Source organism: Mus caroli, unplaced genomic scaffold (genome assembly GCF_978045245.1).
Source record: "Mus caroli unplaced genomic scaffold, Mus_caroli_1 scaffold_15, whole genome shotgun sequence".
NCBI classification, from domain to species: Eukaryota; Metazoa; Chordata; class Mammalia; order Rodentia; family Muridae; genus Mus; species Mus caroli.
This window is the reverse complement of record NW_028227270.1, coordinates 57,732,971-57,759,794: the sequence shown is the minus strand read 5'-3', so window position 1 is coordinate 57,759,794 and position 26,824 is coordinate 57,732,971. Positions and strand designations below refer to the sequence as shown.

At 41.1% G+C, this 26,824-nt stretch overlaps 1 protein-coding gene across 1 annotated transcript; it reads right to left on the bottom strand.

Annotated features, from left to right (window-relative positions):
- Positions 1 to 355: 355 nt before the first annotated feature.
- On the bottom strand, positions 356 to 26,722 carry LOC147000930 (uncharacterized). The gene is made up of 4 exons (XM_085831018.1): positions 25,895 to 26,722; positions 3,928 to 4,054; positions 3,682 to 3,742; positions 356 to 2,313 (listed from the first exon to the last, which is right to left on the bottom strand). The coding sequence occupies exons 1-4, from the start codon at positions 25,895 to 25,897 to the stop codon at positions 1,119 to 1,121; spliced, it is 1,386 nt and encodes a 461-aa protein (XP_085687144.1). The 5' UTR covers positions 25,898 to 26,722; the 3' UTR covers positions 356 to 1,118.
- Between the last annotated feature and the right edge of the window lie 102 nt (positions 26,723 to 26,824).

The window sequence follows — 26,824 nt, the reverse complement described above, 5'->3', positions numbered from 1 at the left end:
GTAGTGTCATTTGGGGAGATGTAGGAAATATCTGCCTGCTGGAGAAAATATGTCACTGAGGTTGAATTTCAGAGTTTACTTCCTCAAATCATGTCTAGTCCTAACACATTCTCTCTCTCCTCCTCCTCCTCCTCCCTCTCTCTCTCTCTCTCTCTTGGTTTCATTGAGACAGGGTTTCTCTGTGACATGCAAACTTTAGCCGACCCAGTACTTGCTAAAGGTTTTACTCTCACATACAGATACTGTGATGTACAAAATGTTTCCACAGTGGCTCCATTTACAGGGTTACCCTGCAGCATGGATTTTTCTCAAGAAAAAAAAAAAAAAAAAAAAAACAACTGGTCCACACACAAGCTTTACCACATTCCTTATTTTTATGAGATTTCTTACAAGTCTGTGTTAATTTATACATGATGTGGTTTGTGGTAAGTCTGTGTTAATTTATACATGATAAGATCAATGTCAGCTGCAAAGGCCTTACCACATTATTCACACACAGTTTCTCTCTTCAGTGTCTTCTTTTATATATTCTGAGATGTATCATGTGCTCTTTTAGGTTTTCAAAGATAACTGTGATATGCTAAGGTTTACCACATTGTGTATATTTATACGGTCTCTGTTTGTATCTCTCTGTCTTTCTCTCTCTCCAGTATGTGCTCCTTCCTGCATTAGGAGATAACTGCCTGGCATAGATTTTTCCACATTCCTTATACTCAGAAGGATTCAGGCCCCTACAAATATGTTCATGACGATTAAGACTATGATCACATTCATAGTCTTTCTCTTCAGTACGTTCACTTATACATTCAGAAACGATGGCGTTGTAAAAAATGTGCTCACAATCCAATTCCTTCGTAGCTTTTTTCTCCAGTGTGGATTCTTTTATTCTTTTGAAGATGAAAATGTTTTGAAAAGGTTTACACACACTGAATACACTTGTAAGGTTTCTCTCTAGTATGTCTTCTCTTATGAATTTGTAGATTATAATGCTGGGAAAAGGCTTTATCACATTGATTACATATGTAGGGTTTTTCTCCAGTATGTGTTTTTCTATGAATGTGGAGATTACTGTATTGGGAAAAGGCTTTATCACATTCATTACATTTGAAGGGTTTCTCTCAGGTATGTGCTCTTCTATGAGTTTGAAGAGTACTGTGTTGTGAAAAGGTTTTATCACATTGATTACATTTGTAGGGTTTCTCATCGGCATGTGTTCTTCTATGAATGTAGAGATGACAGTATTGGGAAAAGGCTTTATCACATTGATTACATTTGTAGGGTTTTTCTCCAGTATGTATCCTTATATGTTTTTGGAGACTACATTTCTTAGAAAAGGCTTTATCACATTGATTACATTTGTAGGGTTTCTCTCCAGTATGTATCCTTATATGTCTTTGGAGAGTATATTTCTCAAAAAAGGCTTTATCACATTGATTACATTTGTAGGGTTTCTCTCCGGCATGTGTTCTTCTATGAATGTAGAGATGACAATATTGGGAAAAGGCTTTATCACATTGATTACATTTGTAGGGTTTTTCTCCAGTATGTATTTTTATATGTTTTTGGAGTTGATATTTCTCAGAAAAGGCTTTATCACATTGATTACATTTGTAGGGTTTCTCTCCAGTATGTATCCTTATATGTTTTTGGAGAATATATTTCTCAGAAAAGGCTTTATCACATTGATTACATTTGTAGGGTTTCTCTCCAGTATGTATCCTTATATGTTTTTGGAGATTACATTTCACAGAAAAGGCTTTATCACATTGATTACATTTGAAGGGTTTCTCTCCGGTATGTGTTCTTCTATGAGTTTGAAGAGTAAAGTATTGAGAAAAGGCTTTATCACATTGATTGCATTTGTAGGGTTTCTCTCCAGTATGTATCCTTATATGTTTTTGGAGATGCCATGTCACAGAAAAGGCTTTATCACATTGATTACATTTGTAGGGTTTCTTTCTAGTATGTGTTCTTCTATGACTTTGAAGATGATTATGTTGTGAAAAGGATTTATCACACTGATTACATTTGTAGGGTTTCTCTCCAGTATGAAATCTTTCATGCCTTTTGGGTATTGCAAATCCTTTACTGAATTGATTACATTCATAGGGTGTCTGTCTAGTTTGTGTTCTTTTCTGTACTTGGAGACTTGTGTACGGTAAAAAGTCTTCGACACAGTGAATAACTTCAGAGGGGATCTTTTCTGTATGAATCCTTTCATGCCTTTGGGCATGACTGTGAGCATGTAAAGCAAAGGCTTTACCAGGTTGAGTATATTCAGAGGGTTTCTCTGCACTATGACTTCTTTCACACCTGAGAAGAGAATTGGCACATGTGAAAGCTTTACCCCACGGATGAATACATTCTTCTTGTTTTTCTGTTTGTTTGTTTGTTTGTTTACTTATTATATGTAAGTACACTGTAGCTGTCCTGTCTTCTGACACTCCAGAAGAGGAAGTCAGATCTCATTAGGGATGGTTGTAAGCCACCGTGTGGTTGCTGAGATTTGAACTCAGGACCTTCAGAAGGGCAGTTGGGGCTCTTAACTGCTGAGCCATCACTGAAGTCCCAGAATACTTTCATCTCTAGGATTTAATGTTACTCTTTGTCTAAATGTAAAGAGGCATCAGACCTTTTATCCCTTTGCTTACATTCATGCTGTTCCCCTTCATTATGGGTTGTTTCTCATGGTTAGAGACACATGAGAAGGTATGAACATTGATTACAAGGCTCAGTTTTAGGTTTTCTTTTTCTATAAAATGTTCTTCCCGTACTTGAAGAAAAGTGGAGGAATTCAGAGCTTTAACGCACTAAGTGTATTCCAAATTTTACTGTACGGTGGCTCATAGTATATTTGCAAAGTGAACCAGGAGAAATAGGAGCATTTCCACATCCCTAGGACTCAAGAGAATTTTCTCCAGAATGACGTTGCTGATGTATTGCCAATAAACTTGGAAATGTAATTAACTGTTAACTTGTATTATGTTCAAAAAGTCTACTCTATAACTGCAACCTACTATATATCTTCTAATAGATACAGGAGACAAAAGATAAGATCGAGAGAAAGAAAGACAGACATGGTTTTTTGGAATATCTGTTTGGTATACATGGTGTGTATCCATTATAAAATATTATATACTTATGAAAGGAAGTCCAATACATAAAATGTTGAATTTTGCATTCACGAGGTTTGACTCATTGTTCTCACAGACATGTGAAATATGGATTTAGGTTACTACAAAAACCTCCTCCTCACCTCCCAAATGCTGCCCTTCTAACTAAACTTAGCACTGACAGTGCTAAAAAATGAGTACAACCAGCTTAAATATAGACTATTTGCTTCTTAGAAGCTTTTGGACACATACTTATCAACTATTCAATTTGTGTAGCTTTTCCAAAGTAAGCAGAAACAGACTGGCAGTTGTACTATGGAGCATCAATAGGGCTATGTTTCAAATGGGGATACACACGAAGGCATTGTTTCCTTGTCCTCTTTCTTAAAGGAACGTCTTGCAAAAAATCAGATAGAGGACATTAAAGGCGATGGTTTTGTTGGGATGTAACAATCATCAATACACTTAAAGCTGTGCTAATTTACACTGCTCCTTTTCTTATCAGTTTTCAGCACATATTAACATATCTTTAGAGACAGATTTGTATGAGCTTGCACATGAAAATTACCTTCTGTGTCTTCCAGAACTTTGACAATGTTCTTCAATATTTTGGGCTTCCCAACTAAAGCCTAAAACAGAAAATGTATGCCTTGAAATTTAGCAAAATGTAAGTTACTATCTTCAATGAACCTTTTAGTCATTCATGATTTATTCACCAAATCCTTCCTTCATTTTTATTGAAACTACAGAAGTGCACCAAAAGAAAAATTGTTTTCTTGAATTTTAAATCAGGAAAGGGAATTCACAGTCTTACCTATAGCATTGAGGTTCCTGTAGGTTTCCAGCATGACATCTTTGTAGAGCTTCTTCTGAGAAGGATTCAGCAGAGCCCACTCCTCTTGAGTGAAGTTCACATGCACGTCCTCATAAGTCACTGCATTCTAGAGCATCCCATAAACGTGTACAAAAGAAAGCACAATAGGAACAACATCGGGCATCTATTCTTCATAGGCAATGTATTCATATAATTCTGGGGCCTGTCCCACTTATTTACTCACACCCAAGTTCTACCGAAACTACCAAGTCATATCAGAAGGAAACTTAATAATAAGGTTCACCCTTGTCATTTCTTTTTTTCTTTTTTTAAGAGTTATGTATTTCATATATGTGAGTACACTGTTGCTATTTTCAGACTCCCACATGAGGGCATTGGATCCCTATTACAGTTGGTTGTGAGCCACCATGTGGTTGCTGGGAATTAAACGCAGGACCACTGCATGAACAATCATTTTCTTAAGTGCTGAGGCATCTCTCTAGCCCTGTCACCCCTGTCATTTCTCAGCCCTTTGAAGAGGATGTAGCCTTTTGTAAAAATGTCAGTTACACATATAAAGAGAAAAGCTCTACAAGAGCAATAGTGTTTGGCACACACCAAAGAAATTGTACTAATATTAACAATTACTACATATAAAAATCAATAAGCATGCTGGGTCTACTGGTTTATGCATTTAACAATGCAGTCAGAGCCACCAGGCATGGTGGCACATGCTTTTAATCTCAGCACTTGGGTGGCAGAGGCAGGTGAATTTCTGAGTTAGAGGCAAGCCTGGTCTACAGAGTGATTTCCAGGACAGCCAGGGCTACACAGAGAAACCCTGTCTCGAAAAACCAAAAAAAAAAAAAAAAAAAAAATAGAGTCCATAGCTAAACAAAGAATTCTCAACTGAGGAATATTCAGTGGATGAGAAGCACCTAAAAAATAGTCAACATCCTTAGTCATCATGGAAATGCAAATCAACACAACCCTGAGATTCCACCTCACACCAGTCAGAACGGCTAAGATCAAAATTTGAAGTGACAGCAGATGTTGGTGAGGATTTGGCAAAAGAGGAATACTCCTCCATTGTTGGTGGGATTGCAAGCTGGTACAACCATTCTGGAAGTCAGTCTCAAGTTTCTTCAGAAAATTGGACATAGTACTACCTGAGAACCCAGCTATACATCCCCTATACAGACACCAAACCCAGACACTACTGTGCATGTCAAGAAATGCTTGCTGACAGTAGCCTATTATACCTGTCTCCTTAGAGGCAATGCCACAGCCTGACAAATACAGAGGCAGATGATCACAGCCAACGACTGGACTGAGCACAAGGACCACAATGGAGGAGTTAGAGAAAGGACTGAAACAGTTGAAGGGGTTTGCAACCCCATAGGAAGAACAACAATATCAACCAACCAGATACCTCAGAACTCCTAGGAACTAAACCACCAAACAAAGAATACAAATGTTGGCACCCACGGCTCCAGCCCTATGTGGAGCAGAGGATGGAATTGTATGGCATTAATAGGAGGAGAAGCCGTTGGTCCTGTGAAGGCTCCATGCCCCAGTGTAGTGGAATGCCAGAGCGGTGAAATGGGAGTGGGAGGGTGGAAGGGGCAGTATCCTCATAGAAGCAGGAAGAGGGAGTATGGGAAAAGGGGGTTCCAGAGGGGAAATGGGCAACAGATATAACATTTGAAATGTTTTATGTATTTGAAATACACAAAATATCCTATTAAAAAAAAAAAACAAAAACCTCCTTCCATTATTTGGGAATCTTATGATAGAAAACCAACTTCAAGTATAAAAGCAAAAACCATGAGTAAATATTGTTTCCTGGCTTTCTCTCTTGCTCATCCAGGGAAGGCCTACTCACTTAGCGATTCTTCCACACTCAGTGGATGAACCTTCACTAGTCAAGGGTCAATGCCACAATCTCTCACCAAGTTAGCAAACAACCATTCTGACTGTGTACTGCCTCAACTGTAGTTCTCTTAAATGATTGTAGGCTCTGAAATGCTGACAAATTAAGTAACTTAGGAGACAGAGACAATAATATATGAAAATAATTTAAAAACCCCTATACCAAATCAGTCGCTGAAGGATTAAAATTCCAAACATTGATGACTGCAAGGACTGGAAAACACAGATTTTCCAAGAGAGGAGGAGAAGCAACCTTTTTAGGTCAAGAAGAGAAAGCTAACACTGTTTCTCCACAGAAAGTTCCCAAACCAGCAAAAACTCAAGGAACTGATAGTAAATTATCAGAAGAAGAAGAAAAGAGGTGAAGGTTTATTATTTCCTAGAGAAACAACAGTATAGTTAGATTATAATTAACGAATCATACAACATAGACGGCAGCACTGTAAAAAGGAAACATAAACAGGCCTCTGAATCTAACATGGTCATTTAAATAAGAACTGCAAGATTATAATCAGAATGAAAATTACAAACTCAGTGGGCAGCACTCTTCCTGTTCATTCCTATCGTCTGCTTTGACAATAATATGAGATGGATTGGGAATGAAGGCTAATCCAAACAACTGAAGAGATTAAGCATTCTGATAATATAAAATTATAAAAGTGTGTACTACATTTATGAAATGGAAACTCTAAAAAAATATAAAATACCAGGTTAAAAAACACTGTATGATTTCTATTATACACATAAGCTTGCTTGATTTGGTTACCTTGCATTATAAGATATTAGCACCTTTGAAGACATGTCTGTCCCTATGTTCATGTGTATGATTTTTTGTGAGAGAGGATGTTTTCCATGTATGTGCGAGTGGCACACCAGAGAGGAGGGTGTTAGACCCCCTGGATCTGGAGTTGCAGGTAGTAAACATGGGTGGTGGTATCTAAACTCAGATCACCCCAAGAAAAATGCTTCCTAAGTGACCTGCCCAGGTCACAGAGTTTTTTCACGCAATAAAAGACTTACATAGATTAATAACAACAAAAATTTAAATTAACAAAGAAGTGAATGAATTAGTTCAGAGAACCTGAAGCTCAGTGTTTAGATGTGAGTTATAGGGCCAGGGTAGAGGCACGTGGACCATCCCTAGTAACTGTTATCTGAAACGCAATAATCATGGCTATCCCTACTGCTGAGTCTTCTACTGCCCTTATACTTACCTGCTGTGTGTAGAGAAAAAGACAAAACAAATATCTTTATTAGTAAAGGTTTTCCACTTGAACAGAACAGATAGTGTGGATCTCTCTATGTATGTAGAAAGTGGATATATAAGAATGGCTCGGGCTGGAGAGATGGCTCAGTGGGTAAGAGCACCCGACTGCTCTTCCGAAGGTCCAGAGTTCTAATCCCAGCAACCACATGGTGGCTCACAACCATCCGTAACGAGATCTGGCGCCCTCTTCTGGAGTGTCTGAAGACAGCTACAGTGTACTTACATGTAATAAATAAATAAATCTTTAAAAAAAAAAAAAAGAATGGCTCACAGAATGTAGTCCAACTAGGAAACCAATAACTGCATACCAATGGAAAGTTGAAGGATATAGTAGTGCCTGTATGTCTCAACTGGCCTTCCTCATATACCATAATTCCAAAGATGGAACCTCTAATGGTAGAAAAATCAACTGATCTCTCTTGCCACAGTATGGCAAGCATAAAAAGAGAAGGAGAGAGCATCTTCAATATCCTTTATAAATGTAGGATGCTGCCAGAAGCTGTAGCCTAGATTAAAGACTGTTTTTGTCAATTCAAAAGCTCCAGAAGGAAGAAGGGTTCTCCCTAGCTGGGCATGGTGGTGCACGCCTTTAATCCGAGCACTTGGGAAGCAGAGGCAGGCGGATTACTGAGTTGGAGGCCAGCCTGGTCTAAAGAGTGAGTTCCAGGACAGCCAGGGCTACACAGAGAAACCCTGTCAAGAAAAAACAAACAAACAAACAAACAAACACCACTTTCACAATGCCCAACTGTTCCAGTTTTAGCTAAGTCAACTTGTTTTAATACAGTAATTTGAATTACTTGAAGTAGTGTTAATTACAGTTGACAATAAGTTCAGTTCTTTATCCAGATTCATGACTGCCTTTTCTGCAGCCAGAGTAATGGCCAGTCAAGGTGATTATCGACCAGGTCAAATTGATTACCTCACTTCTCATTGCTAAGGTCAAGTACTGCCAAACCAGGGAAATTTTCCCCTTCAAAGCCTAGGCTAGAAGAGATGCAGCACTGTCTTCCCATCATGTGGTCTTAGGGACAGGACCAGATGTTCAAAGCAGTTATCAATTACATAGCTTGAGCCAGCCTAGGCATCAAGAGACCTTGTCCTAAACTGCCCTTGTAATAAAATAAAAGAAATTTTTATACGTGGGAAACACCACAGAATTGCAAATAGTAACAGATCAGAGCAGTAATGAATTTACAGAAATTACATTGAAAAGGGAACCAGTAGTTGTTTGTTTGTTTTGTTTTGGTTTTGGTTTTTGGTTTTTGGTTTTTGGTTTTTGAAGATAGGGTTTCTCTGTATAACCCTGGGTGTCCTGGAACTCACGCTATAGACCAGGCTGTCCTCAAACTCAGAAATCTGCCTGCCTCTGCCTCCCAAGTGCTGGGATTAAAGGCGTGCACCATGGGCGGGAGACATCTTGGATCTGGGACTCCACTGAGACTGGTCTGCAGAGGTGAGAGTGTGGACTACTGAAGCTAACAGCTTCTGGGACAAGCAGGAGCCACAGAGCTTCTGAGACAGCCCCCTTTTCAGGCTCCAGACATCTGGGCACCTGTCCTGCCAGAGGATAGGTGTCCGCCCGGCTGGGAGGGATTTGCCTGAGCATCAGCGGGAGCCATCTTGGTTCCCGGATCCCTATGAGACTAGTCTGTGCAGGTGAGAGTGAGGACTACAGAAGCTAACAGCTCTGTGACAGGCTGAAGCAACACAGCTTCTGGGACAGGTCCTGTATTGGGCCATCATCTTCGTCCAGGAGGGAAGTCCGAAAGGCAGATATCTGTGCACCTTCCCTGTAAGAGGAGAGCTTGCTTGCAGAGAGTGCTCTGACCACTGAAACTCAGAGGAGAGAGCTAGTCTCGCATGTCTGCTGATAGAGGCTAACAGAATCCGGACAGGAACAATCTCTAACCAGAGACAACTAAAACAACTAACTCCAGAGATTGCCAGATGGAGAAAGGCAAACGTAAGAATCTTACTAACAGAAACCAATACCACTCACCATCATCAGAATGCAGCACTCCCACCAAGCCCAGTCCTGGGCACCCCAACACACCCGAAAAGATAGACCCGGATTTAAAAGCATATCTCATGATGATGGTAGAGGACATCAAGAAGGACTTTAATAACTCACTTAAAGAAATAGAGGAGAACACAGCTAAACAGGTAGAAGACCTTAAAGAGGAAACACAAACATTCCTTAAAGGATTGCAGGAAATCACGACGAAACAGGTGATGGAATTGAATAAAACCATCCAAGACCTAAAAAGGGAAGTAGACACAATAAAGAAAACCCAAAGTGAGGCAACTCTGGAGATAGAAATCCTAGGAAAGAAATCTGGAACCATAGATGCGAGCATCAACAACAGAATACAAGAGATGGAAGAGAGAATCTCAGGTGCAGAAGATTCCATAGAGAACAACAATCAAAGAAAATAAAAAACACAAAAAGATCCTAACTCAAAACATCCAGGAAATCCAGGACACAACAAGAAGACCAAACCTACAGATGATAGGAGTTGATGAGAATGAAGATTTTCAACTTAAAGGGCCAGCAAATATCTTCAACAAAATTATAGAAGAAAATTTCCCAAACCTAAAGAAAGACATGCCCATGAACATACAAGAAGCCTACAGAACTCCAAATAGACTGGACCAGAAAAGAAATTCCTCCAGAAACATAATAATCAGAACAACAAATGCACGAAATAAAGATAGAATTTTAAAAGCAGTAAGGGAAAAAGGTCAAGTAACATATAAAGGCAGGCCTATCAGAATTACACCAGACTTTTTACCAGAGACTATGAAAGACAGAAGATCCTTGACAGATGTTATAGAGACACTAAGAGAGCACAAATGCCAGCCCAGGCTACTATACCCAGCCAAACTCTCAATTATCATAGATGGAGAAACCAAAGTATTCCACAACAGAACCAAATTCACACATAATCTTTCCACGAATCCAGCCCTTCAAAGGATAACAGAAAAAAAAAAAAAAAAAAAAACAACAATACAAGGACGAAAACCACGCCCTAGAAAAATCAAGAAAGTAATCCTTCAACAAACCTAAAAGAAGACAGCCACAAGAACAGAATGCCAACTCTAACAACAAAAATAATAGGAAGCAACAATTACTTTTCCTTAATGTCTCTTAATATTAATGGAGTCAATTCCCCAATAAAAAGACATAGACTAACAGACTGGCTACACAAACAGGACCCAACATTTTGCTGCTTACAGGAAACCCATCTCAGGGAAAAAGACAGACACTACCTCAGAGTGAAAGGCTGGAAAACAATTTTCCAAGCAAATGGTCTTAAGAAACAAGCTGGAGTACCCATTCTAATATCGAATAAAATCAACTTCCTTCCAACCCAAAGTTATCAAAAAAGACAAGGAGGAACACTTCATACTCATCAAAGGTAAAATCCTCCAAGAGGAACTCTCAATTCTGAATATCTATGCTCCAAATGAAAGGGCAGCTACATTCATTAAAGAAACTTTAGTAAAGCTCAAAGCACACAATGCACCTCACACAATAATAGTGGGAGACTTCAACACACCACTTTCATCAATGGGCAGATCGTGGAAACAAAAACTAAACATGGACACAGTGAAACTAACAGAAGTTATGAAACAAATGGACTTAACAGATATCTACAGAACATTTTTATCCTAAAACAAAAAGATATACCTTGTTCTCATGGTATGATCACCAAAATTGACCATATAATTGGTCACAAAAAAGGCCGCCACAGATACAAAAATATTGAAATTGTCCCATGCATCCTATCAGACCACCATGGACTAAGGCTGATCTTCAATAACGACATAAACAATGGATAGCCAACATTCACATGGAAACTGAAAAACACTCTTCTCAATGATACCTTGGTCAAGAAAGGAATAAAGAAAGAAATTAAAGACTTTTTAGAGTTTAATGAAAATGAAGCCACAACATACCCAAACTTATGGGACACAATGAAAGCATTCCTAAGAGGGAAACTCATAGCTCTGAGTGCCTCCAAAAAGAAACTAGAGAGAGCACACACTAGAAGCTTGACAACACACCTAAAAGCTCTAAAACAAAAAAAGCAAATTCACCCAAGAGGAGTAGAATGCAGGAAATAACCAAACTCAGGAGCGAAATCAACCAAGTGGAAACAAGAAGAACTATTCAAAGAATCAACCAAACGAGGAGCTGGTTCTTTGAGGAAATCAACAAGATAGATAAACCCTTAGCCATACTCACTAGCGGGCACAGGAACAGTATCCTAATTAACAAAATCAGAAATGAAAAGGGAGACATAACAACAGATCCTGAAGAAATCCAAAACACCATCAGATCCTTCTACAAAAGGCTATACTCAACAAAACTGGAAAACCTGGACAAAATGGAGAAATACCAGGTATTATTATTACTAGACAGATACCAGGTACCAAAGTTAAATCAGGATCAAGTTAACGATCTAAACAGTCCCATATCCCCTAAAGAAATAGAAGCAGTCATTAATAGTCTCCCAGCCAAAAAAAGCCCAGGACCAGATGGGGTTAGTGCAGAGTTCTATCAGACCTTCAAACAAGATCTAATTCCAGTTCTGCACAAACTATTCCACAAAATAGAAGTAGAAGGTACTTTACCCAACTCATTCTATGAAGCCACAATTACTCTGATACCTAAACCACAGGAAGATCCAAGAAAGATAGAAAACTTCAGACCAATTTCCCTTATGAATATCGATGCAAAAAATACTCAATAAAATTCTCGCTAACCGAATTCAAGAACACATTAAAACAATCATTCATCCTGACAAAGTAGGTTTTATTCCAGGGATGCAGGGATGGTTTAATATACGGAAATCCATCAATGTAATCCACTATATAAACAAACTCAAAGACAAAAACCACATGATCATCTCATTAGATGATGAGAAAGCATTTGACAAAATCCAACACCCATTCATGATAAAAGTCTTGGAAAGATCAGGAATTCAAGGCCCATACCTAAACATGATAAAAGCAATCTACAGCAAACCAGTAGCCAACATCAAAGTAAATGGTGAGAACCTGGAAGCAATCCCACTAAAATCAGGGACTAGATAGAGCTGCCCACTTTCTCCCTCCCTATTCAACATTGTACTTGAAGTCCTAGTCAGAGCAATTCGAACCCAAAAGGAGATCAAGGGGATGCAAATTGGAAAGGAAGAATTCAAATTATCACTTTTTGCAGATGATATGACAGTATATATAAGTGACCCTAGAAGTTCCACCAGAGAACTCGTAAACCTGATAAACAGCTTCGGTGAAGTAGCTGGATATAAAATTAACTCAAAAAAGTCAATGGCCTTTCTCTACACAAAGAATGAACAGGCTGAGAAAGAAATGAAGGAAACAACACCCTTCCAATAGTCACAAATAATATAAAATACCTTGGCATAACTCTAACTAAGGAAGTGAAAGATCTGTATGATAAGAGCTTCAAGTCTCTGAAGAAAGAAATAAAGGAAGATCTCAGAAGATGGAAAGTTCTCCCATGCTCATGGTTTGGCAGGATCAACATTGTAAAAATGGCTAGCTTGCCAAAAGCAATCTACAGATTTAATGCAATCCCCATCAAAATTCCAACTCAATTCTTCAACAAATTAGAAAGAGCAATCTGCAAATTCATCTGGAACAACAAAAAAACCTAGGATAGCAAAAACTCTTCTCAAGGATAAAAGAACCTCTGGTCGGATCACCATGCCTTACCTAAAGCTATATTACAGAGTAATTGTGATTAAAAACTGCATGGTACTGGTATAGCGATAGACAAGTAGACCAATGGAATAGAATTGAAGACCCAGAAATGAACCCACACACCTATGGTCACTTGATCTTTGACAAGGGAGCTAAAACCATTCACTGGAAAAAACACAGCATTTTCAACAAATGGTGCTGGCACAACTGGTGGTTATCATGTAGAAAGAAGAATGCGAATTGATCCATTCCTATCTCCTTGTACTAAGGTCAAATCTAAGTGTATCAAGGAGCTCCACATAAAACCAGAGACACTGAAACTTATAGAGGAGAAAGTGGGGAAAATCCTCGAAGACATGGGCACAGGGGAAAAATTCCGGATTAGCACATCAATGGCTTGTGCTGTAAGATCGAGAATTGACAAATGGGACCTCATGAAACTGCAAAGCTTCTGTAAGGCAAAAGACACTGACAATAAGACAAAATGTCCACCAACAGATTGGGAAAGGATCTTTACCTATCCCAAATCAGATAGGGGACTAATATCCAATATATATAAAGAACTCAAAAAATTCCTGAATAGAACAGTAATGGCTTGTGCTGTAAGATCGAGAATTGACAAGTGGGACCTCATGAAACTACAAAGCTTCTGCAAGGCTAAAGACACCATCAATAAGACAAAAAAACCACCAACAGATTGGGAAAGGATCTTCACCTATCCTAAATCAGATAAGGGACTAATATCCAATATATATAAAGAACTCAAGAAAGTGGACTCCAGAAAGTCAAATAACCCCATTAAAAAATGGGGCTCAGAACTGAACAAAGAATTCTCACCTGAGGAATACCGAATGGCAGAGAAGCACCTGAAAAAATGTTCAACATCCTTAATCATCAGGGAAATGCAAATCAAAACAACCCTGAGATTCCACCTCACACCAGTCAGAATGGCTAAGATCAAAAATTCAGGTGACAGCAGATGCTGGCGAGGATGTGGAGAAAGAGGAACACTCCTCCATTGTTGGTGGGATTGCAAGCTTGTACAACCACTCTGGAAATCAGTCTGGCGGTTCCTCAGAAAATTGGACATAGTACTACCGGAGGATCCAGCAATACCTCTCCTGGGCATATATCCAGAAGATGTCCCAACCGGTAAAAAAGACACATGCTCCACTATGTTCATAGCAGCCCTATTTATAATAGCCAGAAGCTGGAAAGAACCCAGATGTCCCTCAACAGAGGAATGGATACAGAAATTATGGTACATTTACACAATGGAGTACTACTCAGCTATTAAAAAGAATGAATTTATGAAATTCCTAGCCAAATGGATGGACCTGGAGGGCATCATCTTGAGTGAAGTAACACAATCACAAAAGAACTCACACAATATGTATTCATTGATAAGTGGATATTAGCCCAAAACTTAGGACACCCAAGATATAAGATACAATTTGATAAACGCATGAAACTCAAGAAGAATGAAGACCAAAGTGTGGACACTGTGCACCTTCTTAGAATTGGGAACAAAACACCCAGGGAAGGAGTTACAGAGACAAAGTTCGTAGCTGTGATGAAAGGATGGACCATTTAGAGACTGCTGTATCCAGGGATCCATCCCATAATCAGCTTCTAAACGCTGACACCATTGCATACACTAGCAAGATTTTGCTGAAAGGACCCAAATATAGCTGTCTCTTGTGAGACGATGCCGGGGCCTAGCAAACACAGGAGTGGATGTTCACAGTCAGCTATTGGATGTATCACAGGGCTCCCAATGGAGAAGCTAGAGAAAGTACCCAAGGAGCTAAAGGGATCTGCAACCCTATTGTTGGAACAACATGATGTACTAACCAGAACCCTGGAGCTCTTGTCTCTAGCTGCATATGTATCGAAAGATGGCCTAGTCGGCCATCAATGGAAAGAGAGGCCCATTGGACTTGCAAACTTTATATGCCCCAATATAGGGGAATGCCAGGGCCAAAAGAATGGGAATGGGTGGGTAGGGAAGTGGGGGGCGCTATGGGGGACTTTTGGGATAGTATTGGAAATGTAATTGAGGAAAATATGTAATAAAAATATATAAAAAAAAAAAAAAAAAAGAACTCAAGAAGGTAAACGCCAGAAAATCAAATAACCCCAGTAAAAATTAGGGCTCAGAGCTAAACAAAGAATTCTCACTTGAGGAATACCGAATGGCTGAGAAGCACCTGAAAAAATGTTCAGCAACCTTAATCATCAGGGAAATGCAAATCAAAACATCCTGAGATTCCATTTCACACCAGTCAGAATGGCTAAGATAAAAAATTCAGGTGACAGCAGATGCTGGCAAGGATGTGGAGAAAGAGGAACACTCCTCCATTGTTGGTGGGACTGCAAGCTTGTACAACCACTCAAGAAATCAGTCTGGCGGTTCCTCAGAAAATTGGACATAGTATTACTAGAGGATCCCGCAATACCTCTCCTGGGCATATATCCAGAAGATGTTCCAACTGGTAAGAAAGATACATGCTCCACTATGTTCATAGCAGCCTTATTTATAATAGCCAGAAGCTGGAAAAAACCCAGATGCCCCTCAACAGAGGAATGGAAACAGAAAATGTGGTACATTTACACAATGGAGTACTAGTCAGCTATTAAAAAGAATAAATTTATGAAATTCCTAGGCAAATGGATGGACCTGGAGGGCATCATCCTGAGTGAGGTAACCCAATCACAGAAGAACTCAAATAATATGTACTCACTGATAAGTGGATATTAGCCCAGAAACTTAGAACACCCAAGAAATAAGATACAATTTGAGAAACACATGAAACTCAAGAAGAACGAAGACCGAAGTCTGGACACTGTGCCCCTTCTTAGAATTGGGAACAAAACACCCATGGAAGGAGTTACAGAGACAAAGTTTGGAGCTGTGACGAAAGGATGGACCATCTAAAGACTGCCAAATCCAGGGATCCATCCCATGATCAGCTTCCAAACGCTGACACCATTACATACACTAGAAAGATTTTTCTGAAAGGACCCTCATATATCTGTCTTTTGTGAGACTATGCCGGGGCCTAGCAAACACAGAAGTGGATGCTCACAGTCAGCTATTGGACGGATCACAGGGCCCCCAATGGAGGAGCTAGAGAAAGTCCCCAAGGAGCTAAAGGGAACTGCAACCCTCTAAGTGGAACAACAACATGAACTAACCAGTACCCTGAAGCTTTTGTCCCTAGCTGCATATGTATCAAAAGATGGCCTAGTCGGCCATCACTGGAAAGAGAGGCCCATTGGTCATGTAAACTTTATATGCCCCAGTACAGGGGAACGCCAGGGCCAAAAAGTGGGAGTGGGAGGGAGGGTATGGGGAACTTTTGGGATAGCATTGGAAATGTAAATGAGGAAAATACCTAATTAAAAATATTAAAAAAAAAAAAAAAAAAAAGGCGTGCACCACCAAGCCCAGGATTTTTTTTTTTTTTTTTTTTGAGACAGGGTGTCTTGGTCAGGGTTTCTATTCCTGCACAAACATCATGACCAAGAAGCAAGTTGGGGAGGAAAGGGTTTATTCGGCTTACACTTCCATACTGCTGTTCATCACCAAAGGAAGTCAGGACTGGAACTCAAGCAGGTCAGAAAGCAGGAGCTGATGCAGAGGCCATGGAGGGATGTTCTTTACTGGCTTGCCTCCCCTGGCTTACTCAGCCTACTCTCTTATAGAACCCAAGACTACCAGCCCAGGGATGATCCCACCCACAGGGGCCCTTCTCCCTTGATCACTAATTGAGAAAATGCCTTACAGTTGGATCTCATGGAGGCATTTCCTCAACTGAAGCTCCTTTCTCTGTGATAACTCAGCTGTGTCAAGTTGACACAAAAATAGCCAGTACACAGGGTATCTCTCTATAGTCTCAGCTGTACTGGAACTCGCTCTGTAGACCAGGGTGGCCTCGAACTCAGAAATCCACCTGCCTCTCAATAATTGATTTTTTTTTCCAAACTTAAATAAAATTGAAAAACTGCATAGACATACTGACATTCAAAACGAGCCGCCCATACCCTCATATCAGGAATAGCATTAATGAACACTATTGAACTGGCCTCTATGTGGACTCCTAGCTGCTGACACCTGTATCTTGACACACGCAACTACACCCACTGGCCTGGGTTTCAGTTCCTGAGCTGACGTAATGATGTCAGGGAAGATTGCACATGTATCTGTAGAACAGTGCCCTACGTGCAAATTGAATACTCACTGGCTTAACTGACATTCACAAATCAAACACCCAAAATATAGGCTGTCTTCATCACAGAACGTGATTAATACATGATCCACAATTAAAAATCACCTCCCTAGCCGGGCGTGGTGGCGCACGCCTTTAATCCCAGCACTCAGGAGGCAGAGGCAGGCGGATTTCTGAGTTCGAGGCCAGCCTGGTCTACAAAGTGAGCTCCAGGACAGCCAGGGTTATACAGAGAAACCCTGTCTCGAAAAACCAAAAAAAAAAAAAAATCACCTCCCTGACATAATCAGGTCTTGTTCATAATGGCGACTCCAGCAGTTGATTGCCTACACTGTTTCCCCAGTAGGGATCGCAATAAACTCCCTTATCTTCTGGGGTGAATGCAGAAGCCATGCCCGTCATGCAAATCCTGTTCCTCTCACTGTAATACAAAAGTTGATTACATACATGACTCAGCAAGTAATTTAAAAACACAGTGGTGGTAGTGATTTAGACTTAAGTATTTAGTTGGTTTAGTCAATAGGAGAACAATGTCAAAGTCCTGGGAAAAAACAGAGGGAAATGAATGCTACCTGACTCAACATAGGAAAGCTTATCTCAGAATCATTATTTAAAGCCTGCAGGTACACCTGGTGTGGATTAACATCTTTCCCAGGGAGAGATCACTTATTCACCTCTGGCTGATGCCCAAATAAGACCCAGCCTAGGAAACAGTATGAATTCCACATATGATGTCATCAATAAGTCCTTGTAGGATCAGCCCCCAGGTTACACTCTGAATAATTTACTGGGGGACAGGACATTGCAAGTCACTGAGGCTGATGGAGATTTACAGAGCAAAACTATCTTCTAGTCCATAATGTAAGATCTAGAAAAAAGGTTTTGTTGTTATTTTTGTTTTGTTATTTTTTGTTTGTTTGTTTGTTTTGGTTTTTGAGACAGGGTTTCTCTGTGTAGCCCTGGAACTCACTCTGTAGACCAGGCTGGCCTCGAACTCAGAAATCCGCCTGCCTCTGCCTCCCGAGTGCTGGGATTAAAGGCATGCACCACCACGCCCGGCCTTGTTGTTATTTGTTTTTTTGTTTAGTTTTGTTTTGTATTTTCAAGACAGGGTTTCTCTGTATAGCCCTGGCTGTCCTGGATCTCAATTTGTAGACCAGGCTAGCCTTGATCTCAGAAATCTCCCTGCCTCTGCCTATCAAGTACTGAAATTAAAGGCGTGTGCCACCACTACCCAGCTTAGAAAAGACTTTTAAAAGATAGATCCATGCCACAACTCACACATACATAAAGGACAGAGAACACAAATAGAGAAAATATCAAGGACACATCACCTAATAGCACTGTGGTTATGGTTCTAACGTAATCATGTCTGCTGACCTTCTCTAACCTCAGAATAAGACTGTTTGAAGGTTCTGACTCACCCACCCACCCATCCGTCCATCCATCCATCTCTTGCGGGCGTCCAAGAACGAAGCTGCAACAGGATCCTTCGACACACGTTTATTGGGAGAGCTAGATTGTAGAGGCGAATAGACCCCGAGCCCAGAACTGGTGCTGCTTATATAGGCCTAGGAGAGGAGTGTCTCACACCCGGATTGGTTATGCACTATACCTCATTTGCATGTTCCTCATCTGATTGGCTACTTTCTCTCAGTATCTCACAGAACCTCATTAGCATACCTCATTTGCATGTCTCACATCTGATTGGTTATTCTCTTAGTACTTTGCAGAGCCTCATTATCATGCCCGGGCCAGGCAGTGTTTTGGTGAAAAACTTTACTGCATAAGTAAGCATTGGTCGTTTGCTCAAACTTATGCGTGGTGGCCAGCAGAAGCCTGCACCACTCTACAACGGCACATGTGGCTTCCCACATCCATACATCGATCTATTCATCCATCCTTCATCCAAATATATGGGTGTAGCTATTTTCCACTTTGCCCAGTGTATATGTGTCTGTGTGAGTGACTCCTTTCCTCTCCTCTCCTCTTCTCTCTCTCTTGAAGAGAGTTAACAAACTCCCTGACCAGAAAGTAGCTTCTAGCAATAAAAACTTGTATTTAATACTCCCCAGGCTAACCAGCAGCTTTTAATCCCCAGATATTAGTGTTTATTTATGTAGAAATAATAAAGAATTAAGTTTATAGCAATGCTAAGACATAGCAGAGAAAAAGAGTTAATAAAGAATAGTTTTGAGCCGGGCGTGGTGGTGCACGCCTTTAATCCCAGCACTCGGGAGGCAGAGGCAGGCGGATTTCTGAGTTCGAGGCCAGCCTGGTCTACAAAATGAGTGCCAGGACAGCCAGGGCTACACAGAGAAACCCTGTCTCGAAAAAACCAAAAAATAAAAAAATATAAATAAAAAAAAAAAAAGAATAGTTTTGAGCTGGGCATGGTGGCGCATGCCTTTAATCCCAGCACTTGGGAGGAAGAGGCAGGTGGATTTCTGAGTTCGAGGCCAGCCTGGTCTAAAAAGTGAGTTCCAGGAGAGCCAGGGCTACACAGAGAAACCCTGTCTCGAAAAAACCAAAAAAAAAAAAAAAAAAAAAAAAGAATAGTTTCTCCAGCACTTAATGTACCACAGACTAATGAGAAAGAATTTAGATTTTACCACAAGATTGTAAGAAAGAGTTAAGATTCCCCAGCACGGCATGAAGCACAGGACAGTCATAAAGTTGAGAAGGAGTTAAGTTTTCAGGGCTTAATAAAGCACACAATAGTAATACAGAGTTATAAAGTGAAGATACAGCAATTAATAAAGCATAGAGTTTTATAAAGTAAAAAGAAAGCACAGCGAGATAAAGAGGAAAGAAGCTAGCCATTTTCAGCCACAATATGAGCAAGAGAGTGTCAAGTCTCTAGAAGCCATTAGCTGATGGCATCCAGTAAAATTGGAGAAAGATACAAGGCCAGAGATCATCAGTCTTTTGGCCCCTCATGCAATGCTGGGTCCCACCCACCTGAGCTGTAAACCCCCAAAAGCTGGTACGCCCCCAGCAGCAGGGGCTGTCCCTAAACCTGTAGCCTGATGTGGGATCTGATGCACCTAATCTGGGGAAGACTTGATGAGCAAAGGGGGGAAGATACCTGGGGCCAGAAGAAGCAATGGAAAAGGTCTCTATGACAAGGAGGGGAGATCTAGGATGGGACAGCATTTGAAATGCAAAAAACAGCACCTCAGTTTAGTAAAGCTTTCACCAAGAACCTAAGGCAACTGAGAGGTGAAATGTGAACTTCATCAGTGTCACCAAAGACTTTATGTGTAGAAAATTAAAACACCACAGACTTCTCAATGTCCACAATAATGACTCAAATTGGACCCTAATCTGTTATATTTCTCACCCTCCAGCTACTACTGATCTTTCTTCCAAGCCTGATCCCCAACACCTCATGTCTCAGTTTTGAAATTATTTGTAAAATTTATCACACAAACATGTCTGTGGAATGCAATGGTCAGAAACCCTAGAAAACAGAAATTTATTCTGTAGAATTGCCTTTCCACTACATCGACAAAACAATGTCTAAGTGTGAACACTGTATAGTAATTTTATAATCACCCTAGTTTCCCACTGCCAGGACTGCAGAACCTCTCTCTCCCCAGGAAATCCAATCTCAGGAAGGCTGAGAGGCCAAGGGTTTCTGCTCAGTTCACCACATGTACGAATAGAACCATTGTCTGACTCACAGTCCATCCCAGTCCCTGCAGAACAGATTCTGATAGCTCAGCCTACCTGCTCTTCCTGGTCATGGAATTTCCTGTCCCAAACAGTTGCTGCCACACTCAGCACACTATTGCTTGTGGTCTACCTCACAGACCACTCGTGCTGCATCACAGGAGAATCCCAGCAGGATTCCACAACGTCCCTTTTAATGTTGCTTCTAATGACTAGGTCTCCCCAGAATTCATCACAACCTAGAGTCACTCAGCTGTACCTCAGGACAAAAGCAACATGGCTACTGCATGAACAGAGAACAAATGACTCAGACAGCACAGACCTACCTAGCCCTGTACTTCCACAATAGGGGCAGACAGGGCCCTAGTCTGGGAAATTTGGAGTTATTAAAAAATTCTTCCACTCTCCCAGAAAACATCTTCTTATTCAATCAAGGGACAGAGTACCTTGTGTGTGCATTCTATTACCCTCCATTAGTCCATTTCAGTCATTAACTCAAATCATAGCTGGAAAGTCCTGCAGGCAGACATAGGTCACATTTAAACAGTAACGATTGTTCAAGCAAAAAGAGGTCTTAGATGATAAACAATGAGTCGCCTATGGAAGGATTTGGAGGCAGAAGATGGATGGTGGAAATGCCATAAGTATAATCACAAAATATTGTTTAAAAGTTTAAATGGGCCTTATGGGCATGTACTCTAAGAAGCTGGCCAGTTTGCGTCTCAGTCATGATGTTTGTGGAGGAATACAAACTGTGACTAAGACAGTGAAGCTAACGGTTGTTTGCTTGCACTATTTCTCTCCGTGAATTACACAAGAATCTTGTCCCACTCTGGTCTGAAGGCAGAAGCCATGCTCCACATGCAAATCCTTTCCCCCTTACTGCAGTGGAAAGTTGATGACATGACTCAAACTGATAAGTTTAAAACTCAGTGGTGGTGCAGGCAGTTCATTTAAGAATTTAGCTAGCTTAATCAAGAAAACAATGTCATTCACCCAGGAGCAGCAACTGGGATCAAGAACACTGGAGTATGTGTGGGAAAACTTTTCTAAAAACATATTTCTAGGCTGGAAATACAGCTGCTCTAGCATTAATATGTGTTTTGATAAGGAAATAACTCTACACAATTAATAATTATCTAAAAAATCTTTTTTTAATTAGTTATCTTCTTTATTTACCTTTCCTAGTTTCCCCTCTAAAAATCCCCTATCACCTCTCCCCCTGCTCATCAACCTACCCACTACCACTTCCTAGCCCTGGCATTCCCCTATATTGGGGCACAGAACCTGCACAGAACTAAGGGCCTCTCCTCCCAGTAATGACCTACAAGGCCATCCTATTCTACATACGTAAGGGGAGCCAGGAGTCCCACCAGGTGTTTTCTTTGACTGGTGATTTAGTCCCAGGGAGCTCTGGGGGTACTGGTTAGTTCATACTATTGTTCTGCAGCCTGGGACTCTCAGCCCCATAAAGAATAGGGGAGGTCCAGGAGGGAAGTTAAGTCAAATGGGTGGGTTTTCTAATCTCAACATTGTCAGTCCCTCAAAATCAAAGTTGCCCCTTAAGAAAAAACAGAAAAAGGAGTGGACAGAAGTGACAAAGATCAAAAATGAACAAGACACCATATGACGAAGTTCTATATCCACTCAGTCTTTTCCAGAAATTAACACCAGGCACGTTCTGTTCACTGGGGTCTTTGGAACATCTCTCAAGGCCCCATGGCTATGAGGAACCAGCACATCTGCTGCAGCGAGATTCCACATCCTCTTTTGTCATTTCTTCCATGAAATATAAAGTTTTAGGCTTCTTCAGAACAGAAGTAGAGAATTATTTAGAATAGAATTATTGTGGTACCACACAGGCACATAGACACAGACATTACTGGCATTGAGACCTACTGTGTTGGGTCCTGGTGGCCTTGGAGTTCCTGTGCCAGAAAGCACAGGACCTTAACCCCAAAAACCACCAAGGAGGCATTTCTGATGTAAGAGAATAAGGGCCGCTTAATCACAACTCAGGCTTGGGTTCTCCTCCAACCCAACTCTGACACAGTAGGACAGGAAGGAAAGGTGGATGAGCCCCAAATCTCAGCAGGACAAGATTTTATAGGAAAATAAACAGAGTGAGGGGGTGAAGGAGGATGTCCAGTCTGACAAATATCTATTAGAATAACTATTGTAAGCCAACAGGTGGGTGCTAAGGCAAGACCATATACAATCACCATAAGTCTGAAAGTACATCTGAAACAATCAGACTATCTTTGATTAACTGTTGCTTGGAAGTAGCGAGGGAGGAACTCTGGCCAAGGATAAACAGTGGGGTCCTTGCTGGTACACGGGTGGGACATGGGTACTCCTGTAGGTCAAGTTGTCAGCCTTTTTTTTTCTTTTCTTTAAGATGGAGGACGGTCCCAAGATGTAGTAGATATAATCTCTCAAAACAACATCTCAAAGTAATTTGTGGAAATATGAATAACAAAACAAGGCAAAACTGCTCCGAACGAGCAGACTTCCTTGAAAAGTATGATCAAGCACAGCCTGATATTTGTATAAACAGTGAGGCACTTAGATGATAGGAGTCCCATTCTATACATTGCTTCAGAAAGCTACCTATCACCAGGTGAGAGCTTATTCCAAGATGAACAGGAGTAACAGAAGGAAGACAGGAACAGCCAAACAATCTCTGTGAATGGATTGTCACACACAGAGCAAACGTTAGTATCTACTACCAATGTTACAACAACCTCATGGGTGACCTCCCCAAAAGCACTTGAGTGAATGTGGTAAATAATTTTACTTATTCTAGTTCAGCAACTTTGAAAGTAGTGTAGTCACAGCCCAGAAAGGGACAGGACAAAAGGAAGTAGATAACTTCCCTGCTTTGACAGTACATAATATTACGAATGAACAGTGAGGCAATCAATTTTAGACCATTGACAAGAGTCTGACTGGCCCATTTTTTGGGTCCACACACTAGGCAATCAAGAATCTGAATAAAAATTTGAACTGTGAAACCAAGATACTACATGATTCCACCAAATCTAGGTAATACAATGTGGCCCATCTACTCAGAGGAGAAGGGGAGGGGGAGCTAGGGGAAGAATTGAGGGATGGGGGTGACTGGGAGGAAGGCAGTGAGAAGGATATAAATTGAATAAAGAGAAATCGATTTATTAAAAAGGAGGGGAGTGCTTTCATAGTCAAGCTCAAGGCCTAGGTACATAGCATGTACTTACAAAAGTGGAATCTTTTTCAGATAGTGAAAGACCCCCGGAGGGCAGACCCTCACTCAAGCCTCGGGACAGCCGCGTACCCAAGAAGACACTGAGACCGAACTTAAGATGTAGAGAGTAAGATTTAATAAAGCAACAACAAGAAAGCACATAAAAAGCACATAAACCAGAGCTCTGGGGCAGAAACTCATACACCAAGCATGGTGTAGAGGAGATTCGACCCCGACCCAAATTTTTCACAGGCTTATATAGAAAAAAAGCCAAGGGGAGGAGTGGGGCAGGAAAAGTACAAGTTTGCGTCACCAAGGGGTCGTGTCCTATATTTGGCAATGTACCCGATCTATTGGAACATTCTGGGGTAGTACCAGGAGGCCCTTATCTCAAAAATGTTCTTGGAACAGTCCTCAGTTAGGAGGGGTAGGACTAGGTTTGTTCCAGGAGACCCTTATCTAAAAAATGTTCTTGGAACAGTTTTCAGTTGGGAGGGGGTCGGACTCTGGGGTGAAGAGTTCAGGAGTGTACTCTGGGGTGAAGAGTTCAGGAAGAGTTCAGCAATTTTCCTCTTTTAATAGTAACTTAGTTCACTATCACAGTTAACAGAACATACCAGGAAAACTGGAATCCATTTCTGATGTTGAAATCACAAAACTACAAATAAAGAACAAGTCAAAAAAAAAAAAAAAAAAAAAGGTGACTTTTAAGTTGGAATAGAACTGTAACATTAAGATTAATTTGTTAAAGAAAGAAAAACTGGAGTCTGCAAGCCTATCACAAATACATTCCTGATTATTTCCTGTGTTTGAGACTGGGTCTAATTCAGTTGCCCAGCTGACTTTGATTCCCTAATCACACTACAATGTATCATACATATTAAAAGTATTATAGATAGCAGGATGTATGAGCCTTTGAGAAAAGATTCCTAGCATCAGAATCTTCTATAGAAGAGAGAGCTGAGAAGCCATTTGGCATTGGTCTGGTTATTAGGAGAGTGATCTTGAAAAAGTGCAGGCCATTCCCTGGCAGAGAGAACAGCATAAGAAGATACAGTTAGATCTCACCCCTATGTGCAATGTTAGCAGCCGAGAGACGTAACCTAACACACAGCTTCTCAACACTCTGAGCTGAAGTAACTGTGCAAGTGGATTGGACATATCTGCAAAGGAGTCCCCTCTAGTTGGAAATTCAACATACATTGGATTAAACTAACCTCCCAAAAGTATAAGAATTTGTATTATGAATTTATGTGAGTTTATCCATATTTGCTTGTGTAAAAGTCTTTCCTTCTGTGAGGGTGGCTCTCTTCTCCTGGTTTAAGTAAGTTTATTGCTCCAAACTTCCCCCAAGATTAGCAAGCAAGAGGCATCTGGACAAGAGGGAAAGGCTCTAGCAATGACTCCTTTACTTAGTCACCCACTCCCTTTCCTTAGAGAACTTTCATAGGAAACTTTTTAGAAAAACTTGGAAATAAAGATTAAAGACATGTTTAAAAGTGTCCCACTTTTCTTGCTGTGACTTCAACTAGCAGGCTGGAAGTTAGAGCAGCCCAGTTTCTGTAGAGATAGAACAATGGCTACTCACTTAATCCCCTGCTGTTTTTAGAGGAGGCTCTAAATACCAGAGATTGCAGCCTCCAGCCTTGCCTCAGAGGAACTCAGGCAGGTCAGCCTGGGCTGCAACGCGACTGAGACTTAAGATAGGCAAACGTCTTAATACTAAACAGTAACCCTAAACATCTCTGAAAACCAAGTCTTGTCACCTCAGAAACTCTTCCCCCTCCGCTGCCTCAAGAGAATCCAAGAACGGCCAGGGCTGGTCCCCTGTATCCCATCACCCCGACTCCAGCTGCTTAGCTCCCTGCTCCTTCCGGTTAAGAGCAGTGGTCACACACTCACCATGTCGCCACGTCGTAGATCGCTGGCAATTCCCTAAGGCCCCTGGCAGCAGAGATCAAAACACATCAGACCAAACTTTCAGCCTGCTCACAACGGAGAGGAACGGAGAGCAGGGGAAACAAGGTACACGGAAGAACACGCCTCTACTTCTATTGGCGGGCCAATCCAGAGGACCTGATTGGTTAGTGAGACTTGATTGACATGACCACCTCCCTTAGGGTTAGAGTGCGTTAAAGGCGCACAGCATAGGGCTTCCCAGCTTGGGTTTCTCATCCAGGAGCTGACCCTTTTCAGATCTGCAAGACTTTCTTTCACTCCTGTCCTCCAATAGTCTATCTGATATTCTGTCGTCCAGAACTCAGCAGGAATTTCTTCTTCCTGCTCCTCCAAGGCCGCCGCCTGTTCTCCTCCTCCTCGCTCTGTCCCATCCTCCACCAAGGAATCAAGAGCCACACCTTGCACAGTACAGTATTCAACTTGGAGCAGAATGAACTATAGGTTCCAAGGATAATTACAATTAAAGAGAGATTTTTGGGTCATAAAATATGATGTTTGCTTCTCTCATTTTACACTGACATCAGGAAAACCGCAGCCAATATGCAATTGCTACAGATGAGACTCCAGACAACACTGGGAGAAAAGCAGGGGATGGATGCCAATCACTATGAACCCCTTCCACTTCAGGAAATACTCCACCTTCCCGTTCACTTCACGATGGTCCAGTACTTTTTCTACCACAAATTCTTCAGGCTCTAGAGTTCACTGATCCTATGCTCAGGGCCTCGGATCCTGCAGAGTCTCCTGCGTGTGTGCTTCAGTTCAGCCACATCCAAGGGGAGGGGGCACCGGCAGCTCCTCCGGGGGAGGGGGGGCACCGCCCACGCCCTGGCCGCGAGGGGCCCGCCAGGAACTTGGTCCCAGAAGGACTCT

Coding starts and splice junctions, on each gene's coding strand:
- LOC147000930 (XM_085831018.1), bottom strand. Junction 3,743..3,927: donor CAGGAACCTCAATGCTATAG/GTAAGACTGTGA, acceptor TTTCTGTTTTAG/GCTTTAGTTGGGAAGCCCAA. Junction 2,314..3,681: donor AGTTCTGGAAGACACAGAAG/GTAATTTTCATG, acceptor TTCTCTTCTCAG/GTGTGAAAGAAGTCATAGTG.